Source organism: Pieris rapae, chromosome Z, assembly GCF_905147795.1.
Source record: "Pieris rapae chromosome Z, ilPieRapa1.1, whole genome shotgun sequence".
In the NCBI taxonomy this organism is placed as follows: domain Eukaryota; kingdom Metazoa; phylum Arthropoda; class Insecta; order Lepidoptera; family Pieridae; genus Pieris; species Pieris rapae.
The window spans coordinates 7,066,415-7,088,351 of NC_059534.1; the positions used below are offsets into that span (position 1 = coordinate 7,066,415).

Below are 21,937 nucleotides of genomic sequence, written 5' to 3' on the forward strand. Positions count from 1 at the left end.
AATACGTAATACTACATAAAACCCTATTCTAAAGCAAAACCTGTTTTCTGTACGTTTCATTCAAGTGCTAGTTGCAAATCGCACTCAATAGGTATCAACCAAAAAGGTAAAAAATAATTGAATCTGAAATTCATATAGTTGTCTACAAACGTGCAGACGACTCGGCTTATCCGTGTTTAATTTAAAATTAATACAAACAGGCGGCACTCCGGAAATAAGCTTAGAGAGCAGAGTGCGAGGCGGAGGGAGGGACGCGAATTAGACGTCACCGTCATCGTCCTATTAACGGTTATTGGTAGAGAGCAATTTAGAAATCACGATTGGATTTTATATTTGTTTATACCTTTAATATACCTTCCGTGTGTCATGAAATATGTCAATGTGCACTCACGAGCCCTCTGGCATTGAGAGTGTCCATGGGCGGTTGTATCACTTAATACCAGGTGAGCCTCCTGCCCGTTTGCCCCCTGTTCTATAAAAAAAAAAACAACTAATGATCTTTTTTAGTCATTCGAAGGCAAGGAAGAATGTCAATTGTGTGTGTGCTGACCTGTCAACGAATGTATTATGTTCTGTCTAAGATTGCAGAGCCTCCTCTATATATACCCTATATATAAAGAATGTATACGCCCTGAGGTAATTATTTAGTTTACATCTACTGAAAAGTTGTAAAGTTTTCTCGAAAATTTTTTTTTCACATAGCTGATTTATTTAGTTTTAATTCACTAGCGATACCTTTTAAACTTGTGTTGTTTGATGTTATAACTTATAATATACAGATATATTAACCTTATTTAAAAAAAAAACTATAAGATAAAAATGGTTTGATAGCAAACGATTTCAGATGCTAATGACATTGTAAATGTTACAAATCTGTCCCTGGTAAGCACAGGTAGTAAATAAGTCTGCCAAATGTGGGTCGTAGGTGCTCGAACAATAGTTGGCTCTGACTAGTAGCTCCGGAACCTCGTGTCTCCTCCTCACCGCCATTTCCGTATCCCCTGGGGTGTTAGGTTCAGGGAGCTTCCGAACGCGCATACAATGACTCTTTTATGCCCTCACACCACTAATCGAGTCCTGATTACATTTAACTCCCGCTTTATAAATAACAATTTATCTTTTAATTTACGCTTAGGTACATTATACCATTTTTAAATAGTGCAGTTTACTCTATAGCTCGTAATGAAAATGTTTAAGTTAATTTTAAATTTCGATTTCATTATGTATTCTCTCTATCAATCCTACTAGCTATATTCCATTATATCATTATATAGTAACAAACCACTAGTCTGTAATAAAAATGAATATTTTAACATCTCTGAAATAATATATAGAAAACCTACAAAAGTAGACTTCCACTACTATTTGAAATTAAATTTTAAATAGAAATCACTTTTATCTATTTATATTTTATAGCCATCTTAACCGCCCTCTAACGGGTGACTACATAATTATATTGCATGAAAGCTCACCCCTGCTAGTTGAAATCAATGCCATCTAACGCAATTCGTTGCAACCATGATCATATAGACCCTCAACACAACCTACCATAATAATAATTTTACTAACCCCAGACAATCCTATTTAAAAGGTGTCGTTAGTGAAAAGTAATTTGTAAGTTTAATATTTCATACAGCTAGACGTCCAAAGGAAACATCTCAACAATTTGAATAGGGAGTCATACCCGAATATGTATATTCTTTAATATATGAAGCTCATATACAGGTAATTTTATTTAATCAGTTTTTCTTCTTTTCAGCTTTCAGTTTGTAGGTCAATTGTGATTCTAACATTTGCATATAGTCCAAATACCTTGTTCCCCAAGGTGAATAAGACATATACCATTCTTTATACATTTCATAATCATCAACACCTGTACATACCCCACCTTCATAATCTAAAACAGCGTTAACAACTTCCGCAGGATCTAAGGGCCTGTGATATAATTCAGCAACTCTTTTGCCACACAACAGAGAATCGACGCCCTTTCTTATTGTATTGATATCATAGCCTCTTAGTGCTTGAGCTACACTATGAACATTAAACTCTCTGTCCATGCCGTGATATTTCATTAGCATATTTGTTAATACGAAAGAGATACTTCCATAATCGGATCGAGGTAATAATATTGTCGAAGGAAACACTTTATACATTGTGGGATTTTTCGCAAGCCAAGGCTCTGAAGCCGTCCCCAGTATTAGTATTTTATCATCTGCTTGAATTGGTTTTAATACTTCTTTGAAAAAGTCCTTGGATAGTCGTGTTGGGTCGAAAATTTTTTCTTCTTTCGGAACTTTTTTATAAAAGAGTTTATCTGCATTATCAACTAATATAACGGTGGGTTGCATTAATTTACTAATTCTATTTACCAGTTGAAACATGGTTTTTAAGTTTTTAGGCCCCGGGAATTTATTGTACACGTTCATTGGGGATAGATCTATTAGAATTGCATTAGTTTCGGTTGCGATTGCATAGACTAAAGTTCTCTTACCCGATCCTTTAGGACCCACAAGAAGCTGAGATCTAACTGCATTTGAACATGAAGAACCCATTGTTAGTATACATCGGACTTTTATCAATTCTTTGACATCACCTATACAGTTGGGTGGAAAAGAAGGTGTCCAAAGCACAGCCCTCATATCTGCAGCCGCATAATTTCTATCACCCCAGTAGTCTTCTAAAGTTGTTCTTGGATATTTCCTTACAATACCTTCATCGACTAACATCTGAAACATGCGAGCTGGTGGTATTTTGTCAGGCTTTGGAGGTTTAATTTTTTTAGGTTTTTTTCGTTTCTTGCTTTGGGGTGGCTTCGCAATCCCCGCGTGTAGGTAGTCGACTTTCAGGGAATTTTTAAGTAAATCCAACTCCAATCGCATCATATCATCAACAAGAGGCCTAAGTTTCAATTGAATATCTTTGTAAGCGTCGTCTGTTATTAGTTGTTTAATAAAGCCTTTTAATATTTCTTCTGGTGCATCTGTTGTGTCATATTCTTTCCATTGATTTTGATAAAGATTCCATGCTTCATGAACAGATTCAAGAGCCATTCCTATTCTTAAATAAATACCCGGGTCTCCTTCTGGATTAAGACGGGATTTTTTATAGTCAAGTAAGCGCTTTGCTTCTTTTATTTTTGCCTCTGCTAGTAATCTCTTTTTTTCTTCCCTGGCTGCTAATTTCTCTGCTTTAATTTGTTCCTTTGATTTAGGACTACCGGCTTCTGCCTTAAGTCTTTTATCTTCCTCTAATCTCCATTCAATATATTCTTCAATGGTAAACGTTTCTCCTTTTACAATTAAAATCGAACCTCCTTCATCAGGATAAGGAAATTCGTCAAAGATTCGGAGTTCCGAATACCATTCTCGTAGCCATTGACGAATTTCATCAGAAATATCCTCCATAATGTCTCCTTCTCGCAGCCTTAAAACTCGAGCATTTTCTTTCATGTTTGCTTCTAACCACTTTAGGTAGTACTTCTTCCTGAAAGTTCTTCTGTCTTCTTTTACTTTTTCTAATTGTATTTTTTGAGAGGGGGGAGACCAAGATGGAATAATCATACCTAGTTTATTTTTTAGGTTGTTGTCTCTTTTACGGTAGCGCTTTATCTCCATAAATTTTCTACATATACTTTGTATTAATAAAGCAGCACGTATTCTCAAGGATTCACGAGCTGGAGGTTTTTTCAGTCCAGCGAGGTCTAAGTATAAGTTTTCATCTTTGTTGTACTTTTTTGTCTTTTCTCTAATCAAATAACGCGATCTTTCCATTCGTTGTATGTTATTTACGTGGCCATTATATTCAGCTAATAATCTCATTTCTTCCAGCTCTTTAGGAGAGAGCTGCACTGATGATGCAGTATCAGATAGTTCTTCACCCATTGCCATGCGCCTTTTCATCTCAGCTTCTTTTTCTTCTCTTTCTTTAGCTTCTTTTTCTAATCTTTCTTCCTCTTTACGTTCTATTTCTGATGGTGTTGGGGTTGGATCACCGATTCGGTTTCCTGCTAATATTTGGTCAATTATGTATTGCATTTCCTCTTCTCTTATTTCAAACGGATAATGAAATGGGCACATGATTTCAATATCATGCGGAACCATAAGCAATTGTTGAAGTGCATTATCCGAATACGTAAATTCAAATGCTTCGACTTCTTCTAACGATAATTTCAACTCAAACAGTCTGCAGGTAATGGCATCAATTATCTTCCGTATATACGGCCTTCTTTGCACTTGCTCCATTTGATCATAACAATCACATAATTTATTGTATATCTCACAATATTTACAATAGACACGCGCTACTATTTCTACAGCCGTAGCCTGTGGTTTGATACCGATGGAGCCCACGGCTAACTCTTGTAGACGATCATCTTCCAAAGACGTTTTTTGTATCTGCTCTTTTAATTGTAGCCATCGCTTATAGTATTCTTTATTAGACATTGTGGTTGAAATAATAATATAATATCTTAAATTTAACACATAAAAAATCTTAAAAAATTACATTTCATCGTAAGTCATCTTGTGTCATAGTTAAATTTTCATTATAGGTATTTGATGTTGTTGCGTTAAAAAGAGTTTCTATAAGAAGACTCTACAAATCACCTGGGGCAAATAATAGAATGTCGATTGTTTATGGTCACTACAATCGTAGCAAACTATTTAAATTTTATTAAATTCTATAAAAAAAATACACTGTTGTACTTGTAGAGACTTCACAAAGACTGTCCATATAACTACATATAAACATATATTAGATGAGGAAAAAGAAACCTAAATCTATTTGAATGTATATTCCATGCACGATTTACTTTGATTAAGAATAAATTTAAAATATTAGAAAAATTTATTTATTTTTATTAGTAACTATGTAAACCTGTCAATATTAAAGAAAGGAAAAGATCTAAAATATTCCCAAATCAAGGTCGTAGAGGGGCGAGAAGATCTGCAGTTAAACTCACAGCCACTCTATTTCTTGCAATACCAATAACTCTGTCTCAGAGCCAGAAATTCTGAGACTAATCAAAAGGGTATATAAAATCCTGTAGGGCTTTCCGAAAATTTGTGCATATACATAAGTTGGTTTCTTCAAACGTACGGGGGTTGAACAATGATCGTTCAGCCCCTCGCGCTGGTTACAATAAAAATGTTTCAAGTGCGCCTCCGTACGTTCCATTGAACATTAGCATCGTCGCACGCGCTCGGCGCTCACATCCGGCGCGCGTGTCGCTTTTCTGGTCACAGATTAAATTAAAAGCGATAGCGATCTGTCGATATGTCTTTTTACTTTTCCAATGTTTAATACTTAGTAAAAACACAGACAAATTTATTGTAACAAAAAATTAAATCATATGAATAAATATTTTTTTTATTACACAAAACAGTATTAGTTATAATGGAAACTGATGAACCTCTGATTTGTGCAGACTCTTAATCGAGAATGTTTTAATTCTATATAAATATATTGCGATTTTCTTTAATTTACTAATAGCTTGTCGCAATTTTATATCTGAATATCATAAGCAAATATAATAACACCAAAATAAAAAAAAGGAATGTTTATCTTTCTGATTTCTTATAGATTACGTGTGATTTCGTCGCTTAAAGTTTATAACTTGGGCAAGCCTGCTGAAAACAGCATCGCCCAAAATGCAACGTTACAATGATTTATTTAGTCCCTCCTATGTATTCATTACTGGTGTAGAAATTTAAACCATTAATTTTGTTAACTCTGTCTCGGTCAATAAAACATGCTTGGGGTGGAGATAAAGGGATCTGCTAGTTAAAAATCCTTCTGATTGTTTTCTTATCTTAACTATTCAAATATCTTTACTATTTTTAATTCATTTTTTTAATTAGAAAATTGTATATATACTTCAACAGTATATATACAATATACAAATGTGAAATTATGATATCAATAAACTAATAAATAAAATATATTATAATATAATATAATAAATAAACAAAGCAGGTGCGGTGCTTAGGAATTTTTTGAGTTCAAACAAATCTTATATGATTTGTTCAAAAAAAAAATATAAAATTATTTATTTACAGACCACAAAATGAATAATTCTAAAAAGATTCTATGTCAATATTCTGAAACTAACTTTAATATACACTTGTTGTCACGATATAATGTTGATAAAATATACATAGAATCGCATAATTTTTGTAAGTGCGCTTAATTGAGTATCGATGGAACCCCATGATTCTCACGAGACTATGTTCATTAATCGTTAATCTGGTACCGAAACAAATTAGTTACTCCACCCATTGAGTTAGTGCGCGTTCGGATCGCTCTCCGGAACCGATCGAAATACAATGGACTATCATGGAGTGTTTTATTTTGATATTCTCTATTTGAAATAATACTAATCATATCAAAGAATTTATATGAGAGCTTAATGAATGAATTCTTCTTAATTATAACGCGTATAACAAAAGATATCACGACCATCAACGTTTTAGGGACACTTACTATTATTATTAACTAGGTGCCTATACGTGTATCGGAAATAAATATGGACGATATTACAAGATTTTTAGTATACGTTTCAGTTTATTAAAAACATACAAAAAACAAACCTTAATATCAGTATAGATATGACAATAACAATGTTACCAATTAGTAACGACTACCGAATATCTATATCCACATATCAACCCCTTGTATGTACTCGATTGATGAGAAAAAATCAAAATGCTCTACGGTTGTCACCACAAATTGGGAGCGAGACGACGTGCGCTAAAATTGGATACGCATGGTACATTCGACCCCATCGAGTTTATTATTCATAGATGATTGTAATCATGATAGCCTGATATATTTGGTAATGTTATACTGTTTTTAATTAAGCAGTTATGCATTTCAATAGAAGATCAGATATGTAGGACATTTATTGTTTTCGTTTCATGGCTAACTGTGCCGTAGTGGACGGGTTCGGTTCCAGGCATTCATTTAGGTAAGGGTCATATACCAAATTGTAAAAAACAATGCAACTGACGCAACAATTTATCTCTTTACCTACCTTGGTTTACCCTGAATTTTTTTCTGAACAATTTTTTATAATACATATCTATTTAGACGATATTATTGAAGAGCATTGCTAAAAGTTTTACAATAATTATGGGTTGTATTGAACGTAGCGAAAGCAGTGCTATTCACATTTGAGAGCTCTTAATAACAGAACATGTGACGGCGCGTGCGACTATTTAGTTATGGGTCTGCACGGCATCACATTGTCGTTATTTTTATGAATGCTCATTTATGTCCTCGAGATGTATTTACATGCGGAAAATGCAAAGGAGTGTAGGGCGGACAGATATTTAAGGTTATTGATTTTGATAAATGAATATACGTATAAAAATACTTTTACCTGTTCAGTCGTTACATTTGATTATGTCAAAAACTCCTAAAAAGAAATCAATATCAAAAAATATATAAATTATTTATCCTGTATTAATATTTAGGATAAATAATAATAAAGATAGCTTGAAATAAGCCGTTATATTTGATTTAATTTTCATAGGACCCTGCGATTTACAACCCTGGTAATTAATTATTAATGTTAAATGCATTAATCTTAGGGAATCGATTAATTTCCAACAAACAAATATACAGCATTTAGATTATTCTTATAGTAATAATTATTATTAAAAATTGATGATTAGAAAATTAAAAACAAAATTAAACCAATGTGAGCCGTCACGGGACGCCTGGTAGATGTGAAACATCGACATTATTTTGTAAAAGTAATATGCAGAAAAATTCAGACTAGTAGGAACTAATAGGAACTAAATATGTCATAATGATAAAATAAAATATTACGATTTTTTTTCCAGATAACGATGACTATTTGTTGAATAAACATTATTTTCATTAAATATTTTTAATGTGAAATTTACTACTGCATTTAGACTGTATATCATATAGAGTGGCGACGTGTCGCCACGGCATGCGTCGCCACGCCAGAAAAAGGTTTTACGTGCGGCTATAGATGTTTCACATAAAAAGTTTGGTCCCTGGTACATTTAATGCTGGCAGCATTACCTCGCTAAATTGCGATACTTATTCGTTGAGCGAGGAAAGCACCCAGCTTTGGGTACCCATGAGTCTCTACTCAAAAAGGAGGGAGAAAATCGAATTACATTTAAACCGCCGCCCCAGCCTTCATTTCTCTTGTTAATTAATTGTCATACAAAATATTATATACTATTGTATATTGTGGTTCTGGATGGCAAGCTTTTATCAACAGAAAATATACAAATATACAATGGCATCTATGGAATGACATGATTCAAATTTTAATAGTTACAAGTCATTTTAGGAATCTTTTTCCCTTAACAATCATGCAACCCTTGAATGGCAACGTTCCACAGAGCGAGATAACCACTCCTTTGACGAACACTTTAACTTTTAATTGACGTCATCTCTTTGAATTTACGCTTCGGCTAGTCCACTTTAAACTTCCATCTAATTATCTTAACAATCGTACTGGGTCAATTTAAGATTTTCTATAGCCATAAATTCTAAGTATTCCTTTGCGACAAGTACATGACTTAAAAGTAACGATTAATTAATTTTAGAATAATGCTTTGTTACTAAATGATTTAATAAACGATTAAATTTTGTTATTAAAGATATTTAGAATGTATAGGTGGGAAAATATACCTTAGAAGAAACAAAAGAAGTGAACTGTATAAGCTCCAAACTGTATTGTATAAAATGATGGTTATACAATACCGTTTGGAGTAGAGTAAATATATAATAAAAAATAAAAAAATATTTTGAAAATAGAACCCAAGAGGGTAAAAAACTGTAAAAACTGTTGCGAGAATTTAGAAGTTCATGCTAGTAAACATATTAATTAAAATCGTTCAGTTAAATGCCATCACACCAAAATCAGTAGAAACTACAGCGACGTATTTTGATACTTGGAATATGTAGCGAGGCTTACGATAGGTGAGGGGCGTGACGTCATTAATCAGGCTGTAGCGGTGACGTCATCAGGGTGAGATAACTCAGAAGCTATTTACATAGATGATACACCCCAGTGAATAAATTGCTAAGCAAAATATGTAGAACATTTTGTAACATTGGTATTTCATGTACAGGGAATTTTTGAAAAATTATATTTTTCTGAATTAAATAACACCGGAAAGTTTAATTTCATTAAACATCGCAGTTTACTAATTAACTACTTTTAATTACGAAAGTGTAAATTATGTACGATGTAAAAATGTTAAAAAAATATGTACTGTATTCAAAACAAATAACATAATACATAAAAATATATCTAACAACTAACCTTAAAATTTAATAATTAAAAAATATTATTAAAAGGCGTCCTTTTAGGCACGGTTCCAAAGATACTGGCAGCGTCCCCCCAATTAAAATGTTAAATTAATTAATATACCGTATTTTATTTTACCAAAGTGTATTTATTAATTTCCCATAATATAATTCTAAAATATCCTTATCATAAAATGTATCCCTTATGTGTGATCCCGAAATAAAACAATTTTGAATTTCTGAGACAAAAGGTTTCTTTTTTTTTTAAAAGGTTTTTCATGTTATATTTGTATTGATAAAAAAACACTCACCCGAACATTTAGTTCCTCTTAAGGTGTCAGATAGACTAGATGTACTGTATCCCTTACTGAGTCCACTTGCTAACTTCTCAGTTCCTGAAAATTATATTTATATTATACCCTGATACAAAAATTGAAGGAAAATATTATTATTTTATAGCCATCGTTTCTTTCGTAGTGAATACGAACGGGAATGTTTTTTTTTATAGAACAGGGGAAACGGGCGTTTTTTATAGAACGTTTGCGTGGATGGTGACGACCAAATCGAGGTGACGCTAATAAAGTAGAGAGAAGAAGACAGGGCAAAAGTACTTATAACATGTCATGAATGTGGATGAAGCGAGATAGGTACGGAGGGCGTGAATGTACAAATGAGATGAGCATGGCTGGTAGTTTCACTAAGACACTATTAGATATATCTCTGTCTATCGAGTAGATAGAAACAGTTATATATAGCCAATTCACTAATATGAATATATTTATTTATCCAAAACCATACACACACAAAAAAAAAATAGTATTAAATGAAAATAGGTATTTTTAATGATCCTTGCTAAAAAAATCTTGATTTAAAATAGTTTTTCTTTGATTTGTTCATAAAATAATTACTGTTTCATTGAAATTATTATTGATTAAAAAATGTGCAACATACAAATATAAATGTGTTAGTCTTATACGATTTTACTAAAATCATTCAAATCGCCTAAATCGATATAGGAAGTTGGAATTAAACAGTATCCCACGCTAAAAAGTTAATGTATCATGCAAGCCCGGAATTGTTCGGCGCAATATGTTTTGGAACTATTTATTTATTGTATAAATATGCTGAGGCACTTATGGGTCGAGCAGAACGCATAAATCTAACCATAGCTAAGGGGAGTCGCATCATTACTGGTGCTCCTTTCGCACAATTAACTGTTCATTGTATTCGGCACGGTTCCCATGAAGCGGCATCAAAACATCGTGTGATGCGCGTGCGCAGTTATTACACTCGCCATTTATTGTCAGCGATAGGAACTAAAAATCATGTCACTCTATCTAACCCATTATCATCCCTGATTTATACTTCGCGCACGAGTGCCCATTGATTGTGCTATAATTGTTTGTTTGTTGGTAATCCGAGGGATGAGTGAGACTTATAACCAACAATTGGTTTATCTATAAATGAAAATGTAGCGATAATAACATTTAAAGATTTTTTTTTCTCATTTTACAATTCATAAATATGATTCTTGTATTATCCAAGAAAATATCTATAGGATTATAGGTACTTTAAAATATTAAGTCCAAAATTAACTAGACATGATAACATAGATTACAATTGATTAATCCGTTCGTTTTAAATGCATATATGAAAAATTAACTTTCAAAAATATCGCCGGTCAAATCGCTAATGAATATAAATTATGGAACAACCCTAGCCCTAACGTAATAAACATTAAAAAATCAATATTCACATCGCATCAGTTATTATTTATTGATATATATTTTATCATGATACAATCTAAAGTATACGGTAGGTATGCGTAATTGATGGCGTTTCAACTGTTTGAGATCGCGAAGGGCGGGAGAATTATTTTCGTGTTAACAACTCTTTAGCCCCTGATGTTAATATTCTTAATGGCCGTAAACATTAAATTGTTGCTCCCAATGGCCCTTTTGAATAATAAATCCACAGCTAGTTTATTAACTAGAAATTTAGGTTAAGATGTTTTTCTCTGAGCGGAATATTTTTTACAGATTTCTAAATTGTATAAGTTTTAGTTCAGAATGTAATTCTCAATCGCAAGCTATCGAACCACAGCTGTTATTCAATCAATGATTCTTTACATTTATACTTTACATTTATATATATATTAATACGAAAGAATCGGATACAACGTCATATCTTGTGTCAGGCAGTTTAAATTACTTGAAGAAACAGTCTTCTATACTATAAAAAAGAATGATAGTAATCACGATGATTTGATAAATTATTTATTTGAAATGTTACTTAAGTAAATATTGGAATGAGTCCTAAACTCAAACGCGAGAAAGGCGAGAAAGCGGTTTGGTGTCACGAAATGCTGGACCAGGGATGGACGGGTACAAGTGATAGGGGCTGATGGGAAACTTCGACGCATCTCTTCACTGAAGGAACTGGATACGGTCCCAGACAGCATCCCCTTATCGGCCGCCGCTGATGATCCAAAGCTGAGAGGAGACAAGACCCGTAACAAGAAAGGTTCAAAGAAGGTTCAATAACTCCCATATGTATTATGCGCTTATGTTCCGTGTGTGCGTTTGATTTTAATTTCTTCTTGGTTTCTGGGCATAGGTTTAAAGTGATAAATAGTTCTCTGTCAATTACTTATTTGATTTCTCACAATCTTCACCTTGTCTTGTTTATTTATTGTTATTTAGTTATTACAGCTCAGTGACAGATACCTAGCAAACTTTATGTGACACTGTCAAAGTTTGTGATTGTCAGCGAGGGATAGTTTGTATTGTCCGTCCACAGATCATTAAATTATTCTCTCATAATATTGTACCACGTCTTAATCTGTGTGTTCTCGGATCATAACAATCTTTTTTAATGTAAAATAATTTTAACATAATATTATCCTTATACTTTGACTGTGTTCCAACGAGATACCTGTAGCTATAGCACTGATACGATAGCCACTTAGCGAACTAGTGTGATTTTTTTGGGCTAAATTGTAATTTGTTTGTTGTTTTGTTTATATATTATTATTATTAGTTAACTATTTTCTTTTGTGTTCTTATAGTTATATAGGTTTATTTGTGTGTGTGATTTGTTCTTGGATATAGCCATATCTCATTGTCTGGTGGATATATCTTGGAAAATTATCATACTTTTGTGAATTCATGGATTGCAATAGTGATAACTCTGATTTCTTATCTTTGGAATCGTCCGATTGTGACTCCTTCCATAGTATAGACTCTTCCACGCCTCCACTACCTGATTCCTTATCCTCTATTTTTCAAAACTTGTCTAAGCACTTTAACGTTATACACATTAACGCTCAAAGTGTACCAGCTCATCATACAGACCTGCTCACGTTGGCTTCTAAAGACATCCATGCCATTCTTATTTCTGAAACATGGTTCAATCCTTCCCTCTCCTCTGTTACTTACTCTCTTCCTGGTTACAATTTAATTAGAAATGACCGAATCGGCATGCGAGGAGGTGGTGTGGCAATTTATTTGCATTCTCACATCCCCTTTTCCATCATTAACTCATCGCCACAGCCTCCACCTAGCAATGCAGCCGAGCACCTCCTTATAGAAGTTCTTCTCTCCAATTGTAAGCTTCTCTTGGGAGTCTTCTATTCCCCGTCTTCATCGGTGGACTACTTTGCTTCCTTTGAAGACACAATTGATCAATTTTCTCCCTTATATAAAAACACAATAATCATGGGTGACTTTAACACATGCCTGCTAAAAAATGATTCTCGCTCCAGACGGCTTATTTCTTTGACTCACTCCTACAACTTACAAAACTTGCATCTCAATGCTACGCATAAAATCCCCGGTCTTACTCCGTCACTTTTAGATCTTATTTTTGTTTCTTCTCCTCACCTTGTGGCTAAGTATGGGCAACTTCCTGCTGTCGCTTTCTCGCACCACGACCTTCTCTATCTCTCCTTTAATGCGAAGCCACCCAAGCAGAAACCGACAGTAGTTATGCGTCGCAGCTTTGGTGGAATCGATCATGAGAGCCTGCTTAGTGATGCATTCAAATTTGACTGGAGTGGTCTATACGACTTAGACTTCCTCGACGACAAAGTTGAGCTGTTCACCTCTTCTATCATAAACCTCTATGATAAGCACGCCCCGGTGAGACGTGTTAAGCTTAAACATTTACCTGCTCCCTGGCTTACTGATGAGATAAAAAGTTTGATTCACAAAAAAACAGAGCCAAAGCTAAAATGAGAACTGCCAAATCTGATGCAGAGCGCGAAAAATATAAAGTAGTTCGTAATCGTTGTAACACTCGCTGTCGTGATGCTCAAAGACAACATATTCACGATTCAATATCCAATGGTGACACTGCGAAAATCTGGAAGTTCCTCAAAAACTTGGGGATTGGCAGAGTGGCACAGAAAGATATTTCTTCAGCTATTGATATAGACAATCTTAACTCTCACTTTACCTCTTCTACTACCCATGATAAATCTTCTCTTGAGAAGACACTCAATAATCTAGCATCTCTTCCTACTCCAGACTTCATTCCCTTTAATTTCACTGAATTCACCGAGCCTGAAGTGGAGGGTTGCATCCGGTCCATCTCTTCGGATGCTGTCGGATGTGACCAAGTTAGTCGAGCTATGATATTACCTATCTTGCCAGCTGTCCTTCAAGTTATCACTCATATCTTCAATTATTCAGTTAAGGCTGGTAAATTTCCTACTTCTTGGAAAGATAGTTTAGTCATTCCTATTCCCAAACGGCCTGATCCTACTAACCTTTCTGACTACCGGCCCATTTCCATTCTACCATTCCTATCTAAAGCTCTAGAGCGCCTTATACACTCGCAGCTTAGCGGATTTCTGAATAAGAACTCCATACTAGATCCTTTTCAATCGGGTTTCCGCCCGGGGCATAGCACGACTACTGCATTGGTTAAGGTCTCTGACGACATTCGTCAGGGGATGGATGATGGGCAGCTCACTGTTCTCACTCTGCTTGACTTTAGCAATGCTTTCAATACTGTGAACTTTGAAATTCTGCTTGGGTTGCTTCGTTCTTTAAAAATCTCTCCATCTGCTATTGCTTGGTTCGATAGCTATCTCAACGGTCGTCGCCAGCGTATTAAAATTAATGAAACACACTCGCAGTGGAATAATGTAAGTACTGGTGTTCCGCAGGGTGGAGTACTTTCGCCTCTTCTATTTTCTATCTTTATTAACACACTGACAGCACGTCTTTTGGTTCATTATCACCTTTACGCTGATGACCTCCAAGTTTACGTTCAGTCTACACTGGATCGGCTTCCTCTCGCGATACAAACGATGAATGATGCTCTTAAAAATATAGCTAACTGGAGTAAAGACTTTGGTCTTAAAATTTATCCTTCCAAGAGTCAGGTAATTGTCATTGGAAGCCCTTTCTTTATTTCAAGAGTGAAATGGGCTCAGATCCCTGGCGTTTACCTTGACGGTGTGGCTTTGGCTCTTAATAAAAATGTAAAAAACCTTGGGGTCTTCTTCGACCAAACGCTATCCTGGGGTCATCACGTAAAGGTAATCAGCCGTAAACTATACGCCGCGTCTAATTCTCTGAGACGTCTTTCTAATTTCCTTCCTATCCGCACTAAAACTATGTTAGCGCAATCTCTTCTGCTTCCTATTCTCGACTATGCGGACTCCTGCACCTCTGATATGAATGAAGAGCTACTCAACAAGCTCGAACGCCTGCAGAACTTGTGCATACGTTTCATATTTGGTCTTAGGAAATATGACCATGTGTCTAAGTTCCGCAGGCAGCTGGGGTGGCTACCTATTCGACTCAGACGTGACGCTCATATTCTTCAGCTTCTATATTCAATTCTTTTCAATCCCAAAACCCCTTCTTATCTCAAAAATAATTTCAAATTCTTAGGTCCTTCTAACTATACGCTACGCTCTTCTAATAGATGTCTATTGGAAATTCCATCCCACAGCTCTTCCTTCTTAGGCAATTCATTTTGGATTTCCGCCATTAGGCTGTGGAATAAGCTGCCTGAGTCTATACGATTGGCTTCCTCCCTATCGTCTTTTAAAACCCTTCTATACAAATATTTCCTAACCTTATCCTATCCTGATCAATCGTGACCTGTGTAATTCTTTAATCTCCTGTTCGTTTTGTAAATTCTCTATTATCTTGAATTTGTAAGATTAGTTTTAGTTAGTTATTATAATATATTTAGTTACTAATAGATTAAGGATCTATATTTTAATATAAATTTATTTTGTTTTTTATATAACTTCTGCACTTCTTGCACCCATCATTTTTCTTTATTTATTTCTATTCTTACTAGGGTTGCCTGGAAGAGATCGCTTGTTAGCGATAAGGCCGCCCGTTGCATCCCTTGTCATTTATATATACTGTGTTATTTGTATTTCTTTAGCAACGAAGTGTAAATAAATAAATAAAATAAATAAACGCTCTAGGGGTAAGATTCAGAAACGAAACTTAACTAATTTTGACTAAAGTATGTCAGAAATGTAGTGTTTAAAATATCGGATCAGGTTTTTCGCGTATAATAACTTTGCATCTTATCTTTAGCAATAATTTTATGATTCAAACGTGTGTCAAATCAAACCGATTTTATATACAGAATATATATCAGCGTGATACGGTCCATGGACTGTCACTGGTACTGGAATTCTTCATCTTCAAGGACTTTAAGTCGTTGATCGGAAATACTTCAGTGGGGACCTGGTTCCACATCGTGGTGTTGTGGCAAAAATCTTTAATTTGCTTAATTTAATACTAAAACCTCTAAATTCATACAGGCCAGTTATAGCAAAGTTTTTGTTGTGTATCTCAAAAGAGGGTAGCCCACCCTATCCTGGCACGTGAGTTTTGCACTAATTTTAATATTATGTAAATGTTCACGTTTGTATTCATTTTGTTCCGTGTTTGATATTCTTGGCTGTTGCCGCCACTTTATCATCGCAACAAAGAATAAGAGATATTTGAATTGTTATTTGTTTTGATGCATTTTGCGTTGTATTATTTTCATCAAATACTTTTCAGTAGCAAGAGTCAGTAATGTATTTGTCTTAAATGCTTCAAACATACGTAGAAATCAGCCGAAATAACGGTAGAAGAAAGCAGCATTAATTTTATGTCAAATCTATGATTTTCCTATGAGACACTATCAGAATCTAAATACGGCTTTGTACTCAACACATTACTTGTGCCGTCCACTAAGGTGGCACGGAAGATTAAATTCTAAGAGGCTTTTTTTTGCAACTGTCAATAACTAAAATCATTCTAGCATTGAGTGTCCATGGGCGACGAAATCACTACTAACTACTACTCCTAATTTGCACCATGAAAATAAAAGTCATAAAACAAACTACTTTTTTTTTAAATTTATTATGTGTAGATTCAAACATGTCTGTTACTACTTTGTGGCCACAATACAAATGTATTGAACACTAAAGTTAATAGTCAGTAAGTCAAATATTACATAAATATGTAAGTGTAAAAAGTTGATGTAGTAAAAAAATTAGAATCTAAATTAAAAATCATAAAAGATGAAGACAAATTGTTTATATTTTAAGCGAGTCGTAAAACATTTCGCAAATAAAAGCATGACTCGATTCTGACCTGACCGCTTGACACCATTTTTCTTCCTTAAATAATGCTTTGAACAAAGCAAAATACTTTCTTCCGTTTCCACAAATAATGCAGTTTTTTAAAAATTATTATGTATAAATAAAATCAATACGTATCTATTCATGTAGGTAACTTAACATCAAAATTTTACGCCGGTTCTGTAATCAGGGCGCAGAACGGACTAGAAGAACTGACAGTAAACACTCTTACAAATAGACTTTTTTTTTTTCATAGAAAATGTTCGTAATTCAACTATTACATCCTGGTTACATGCTCATCACATTCAATCCAGCTTTGTAACTAATGATGGATTGATGAATTATTTTTATCAATCCATCATGTATGTTATGTATACTAAGTAATGGTAGAATGTTTAATACTATATAAACAAGGTTGTATTTACTAAATATTTAAAGTGGAATTTATGACAACCGATTTATTTAAAAAGTCTCCCGTCGGCCTCAACTGCCGGTCGTAATTTCAAATGCAGTGTTGGAAAATTCAACTGCACATTTTCCTTGACAATCAACCCTCCTCGTTAAGCCGGGAAACGCTGCCCCGGGTAACTTTCGAAATAATGAACTGTACGGAGATAATAAAAATTTATTTTTGCTCAAATAGTATTTATAAGGCAGCGATGATCCAGTCAGGGCGTGGTGGGCGTCACGTTGCCATGACAACAGGGGATGTAGGGTTCCCCGCACGCCCAGATCTCCCTTTGAAAGATTGTTATCCGAAGAAACACCCTACCTTGCTGTACCTACAGCCTCTGAGCGTTTGCAAAAGGGGTTTAGCGCCAACGTTTAAAAACATATCTTATTACTATGGAATAAGGTCGCTTTTAATGCTAAAGAAATGTCGAATCGATATCATTTTCTGCTCAACAAATCTTTTCGGCAAAGGCGATAATATAAATCATAAATATCTTAACCATTTTATGTAATACTAAAATATCTGTTGTATTTTGAAAATGTATAACCTCATTATATTTTATATACAATCGCTTAAGTTTTGATGAAAAATTCAATTTCAGAGCTATATTATTAGTAATCACAGTAAGACTCACGGAAACGACCAATAGCAAAAAACGATACTATAAAAAATCTGCTCAAAATCTTCTCTCAAAATTCCTATTTTCTATGGAATAATTATAAACACATCAAACATCTATTGAATTCAACTAAATGATCCTCTTTAGTCGCGTGTATTGAACATTACAAATAACAATTTTAACCACATTTATGATACGACAATTATAAAGAATATTTTGATTAAGCACCACTTACCTAATGTTTTAGTTTTATCAACTGGTCCGTGCATTGATTCCTCGGTTCTAGACGTCCTTCCGAAGCCAATAGTTGTGCCATCTTGACCCAACTGCCCTCCGTAAAAGTCACCGAATGCTGACGCTGTACCGAGGAGACTTGAGCGGTCTTGTAAGGCAGCTTTGGCTTTCTCCACGCTCTGTTTCAGTTGTTCGAATGTTGACTGATGAAGGCGGTAAGGCGGCCATTCTGTTGTTGGCCAAGGTTCTTCTTTGAGCGCACTTCTTTTGAGTTCTAGAGCTCCGCCGTAGGAGCAGCTACTTTCGTACATCGCAACTTTCACGGCACGGAGTGCGGTTGCACACTTCAGTCCGCGTACGTCGATCCTGTTGTGTTAAAAATAGATATTTAGTACTAATCATAGGTATTCATTCGTTGTAGTGTATTGCACGAAAGCTTTTTGAGTGTATTATGCCGTTGAGGTCCCGGTAGAATGCGATAGCGAACCCGGAGCCTCTGTAACGCGGCTTTGTAGGTATTTGTCGAGGTGTTTTTAGTGGGTATTGTTCACCCAGTCTCTGAATAGCAGAGATTTTGGTGTGGGTCCAGTCCCACATACCCCTGCAACTTTCTAGGGCAGGGGATGCGCAAATGCATTTCCACCTCGAATAAAAAAAAAAAAAAAGGTATTCATTCCTAATTTATCATTAATTTAACGGGAAACCAATTTATGCCTTCGTTTTTAATTTCCTTTCCACATTGTAGGTGGGTTGAATCCCGGCGAATCTGAACTCTCGATGGTGGTACTCTTACAATTAAAATAATATTATTGATTTGGACATATCTCAAGCATATCAGAAAATGTTACAATATTTATAACAGAATTTTAATACTTACAATGTTATTTTTTAACTACAAACAATATTTGTTCGTTTCTTGGCAAAATTATCACATTTGAATAATAAAGAATATCTTTAAATAATATATTAGCGGCCTCAGATAAATAAATTATTCACAGAAATAATTAAATGGACAAATAGCAATTACTTATAAGAATTTTTTTGAGAATAATTTTAAAAACAAAAATATTATTTTGAATTTTATTGAATATGGCATAGATGTTTTCTACGGTTTAAGTCATTATCTAATGAAATTAGATTTCTTGTACCAAAGAGATATCCAAATTTGTTGAAGATCTAAGAAGAATACAGGAGGCCGTCTAGGAAGTAAGAGATTAAATTGAAAACTACTGTTCTCAGCGCACGATATTTTAAATTATAAGGTATTCTTAAATATAATTCGGTATTTTTTTTGTAAAATGAAGGTAGATGAGCAACCTTCAACCGTTGTCCTCACAAAGTTTTTCTCTTCCGTACAAGCATTTGTTAAATACGCACATAAATAGGAATGGCGCGGCGCACAGCGGGATATATAAAATTAGGTACGTTATCGATTTAAGTATAATATAAATATAATTATAATAAATACTTCATAAATTATTAGACGGCTACAATATTAACCTCAAACAAATTTTATACGTTAGATATATTTTGCAATGAATACACATTTTTATATCTATTACCTTCACGCAATCTTAGCTATAAGTTTAAAATCGTCGGACAATAAATGTAAAATTAAATTCATTTAATATTTCTTTTTTTGACGTTCATAAGTGTACATTGTTACCTACATGAATAAATAAATTTTGAATTTGAATTTGAATTTGAAAATCAAAAACGCTGGGGCGGCCGAATAGCAGGCGGAAAATACTAAACGGCTCAAATATAAGAGTCTTTCCTTTAACTTCCATTTTGTTCCCTTTGGAGTAGACACGCTTATGCCATGGGGTTCAAGTACACAGGTGCTTATTAAAGATTTAAGGTGGGGCCTGGTAGATAGCGACCGCAATACAGCCAGGTAATGCTGCCAGCAAGGTACACTGCCACAGGGTCCAAACTTTTAAAATATATTTCTATTTATAAAGTTTTATTTATAGGAAATTATAGAAATAACGAAAACGAACAAAAGCTATAATATTCCGAGTATCGAATTTATCGTAGAATATATTTTTAAACAAAAGAAATCGTGACAATAGTCAAAATCTATCGTTTTACTTGGATCACTAACTAAATAGTGAACATATCTTTCACTATAATTTTTTGGTAAAAAGTACTTTTTAACGATTAAACTAAAAATTTGTACTGTTTCATGTTGGTAACAATCATACCTCATATCGGAAATTCTTTTTCTTTTTGGTCGCTTTTCCTCTTTCTTGCTTATATCCGTGGTGACAATCAGTGTGGTATCACATTGCAGTGATACCACACGCATCCAATAATATAAAAAAAATAACGAAAATACACCGTCCTATGTAGATAACAAGGGTTGAGTACAATCATAAACTATCGCATAACACATAAAAAAACGGTCAAAGATTTTCAAGATTTCCATTGGCATATAACACTATAATTAGAAACACACGTGCACAATTCAAAATAAAAGGAAACTATTTTTTTTTAGTATTACATAATTCCTTTTTTAAATCTACGATGGTAACGTAACCGTATTCATCTAACGACTGTTATGCCGCGCCTGCGCTGTGCCACTCAAATTGATAGCATCCGGCATAAGGGAAATGTGTCGTATAACCAATTTATTTACTGGTCGATTTGACCACAGACAACCAGCTATTTTTAATAAAATACTACTGAGAATATACACGATGAACGTCCAAAAATCTTACTCTGCTGAAACTCGTGCGCATTCTTCGTGAAACAAAAAGAGAATACCTTAATTGTGCTCTTAAGAGGAGGGGACCTTTGCACCTTTGCAATCTTGGTGTGCATCTTCACAAAGAGATAGCCCAAGATTGCACTCATCCTCACAATGAGAAACCCCAAGAAACAAAATGTACCTAAAACAGTAGTTTTTTATTATCACAGTTTTACATTTTATATTATCAATACGACACTTGAAGACACACTTATCGAAGTTATTATGCACATAAATATAAAGCAGGAGAGCAAAACAGGAAGATAGTTCTTAAACGTACTTTTAGCGTGATATAGATAAAAAATATTTGGTCATGATATAAACAAGATAATATTCGCTATTAGTTTTAGGCCCTTATATCCGATGCATATTTTTAACGGTTAATTACACAGGTGTCATAACTATAATAGATTTTAACAGTTCATATCCTGCGTTTTGTAACCTCGATAAATATTCAGTGTCAGCCATCACGCAAACATTACAAGCATGGCTTTATTATTTTCAGCATTCTGACTTCCTACGAAATCGTTGAGCGAATAACAGCCTAATGCATTAGGTATTAGGAACAACGACCGTTTGCCTATGCAGTTGATGGCAGGCGCGTGGGCGCCGCCGAGCGCGCCACTTTACCGCAGGAAGTCTCTACATTACCTTATTATATCCAACAAAAAGTCTCATCCGGTAGTCTATCCTGCCGCTCTCCTCCTCAAGCATTGGCCTTCACCTCACACTTGACTCGAGCACGTGCATAAACAGTTTGCAAATATTGGCTATTTTGTATTTTTCTAACTGTTATCAAGCTAGACCCAGTTTCAGGAATATCTTACCTACGCAGTTTCTCGTATTAAAATAAATTCTTGTCCTTTCTACTACGCGATACTACCACTTTATCCTGATTTATCACTTAAATAATTTAAGGTTATTAATTATTTAAACTCATACATATAAGCAAAGTTTTGTGTTTGATAGTGTCTG

The 21,937-nt window shown here is 34.4% G+C and overlaps 2 protein-coding genes across 3 annotated transcripts in view; both read right to left on the reverse strand.

The window, feature by feature from the left end:
• LOC111001046 (DNA-binding protein D-ETS-3) overlaps window positions 1-21,937 on the reverse strand; it is a 57,145-nt gene that overhangs the window by 33,328 nt on the left and 1,880 nt on the right. The window contains exons 1-3 of one of the 2 annotated variants that reach the window (XM_022270743.2): window positions 20,418-20,761; window positions 18,212-18,576; window positions 9,606-9,689 (exon numbers count right to left, since the gene is read on the reverse strand). In XM_022270743.2, the coding sequence (XP_022126435.2) occupies window positions 9,606-9,689; window positions 18,212-18,576; window positions 20,418-20,521 (553 nt within the window). In that variant the 5' untranslated portion in view covers window positions 20,522-20,761. Of the gene's footprint in view, window positions 1-9,605; window positions 9,690-18,211; window positions 18,577-20,417; window positions 20,762-21,937 lie in introns of those variants that run through there. The other variant, XM_045634180.1, reaches the window with a different exon arrangement.
• Window positions 1,735-4,463, reverse strand: LOC111001044 (dynein regulatory complex protein 11-like). Its single transcript, XM_022270727.2, has one exon. It carries the CDS (start codon window positions 4,440-4,442, stop codon window positions 1,740-1,742), a length of 2,703 nt encoding a protein of 900 aa, XP_022126419.2. The 5' UTR covers window positions 4,443-4,463; the 3' UTR covers window positions 1,735-1,739.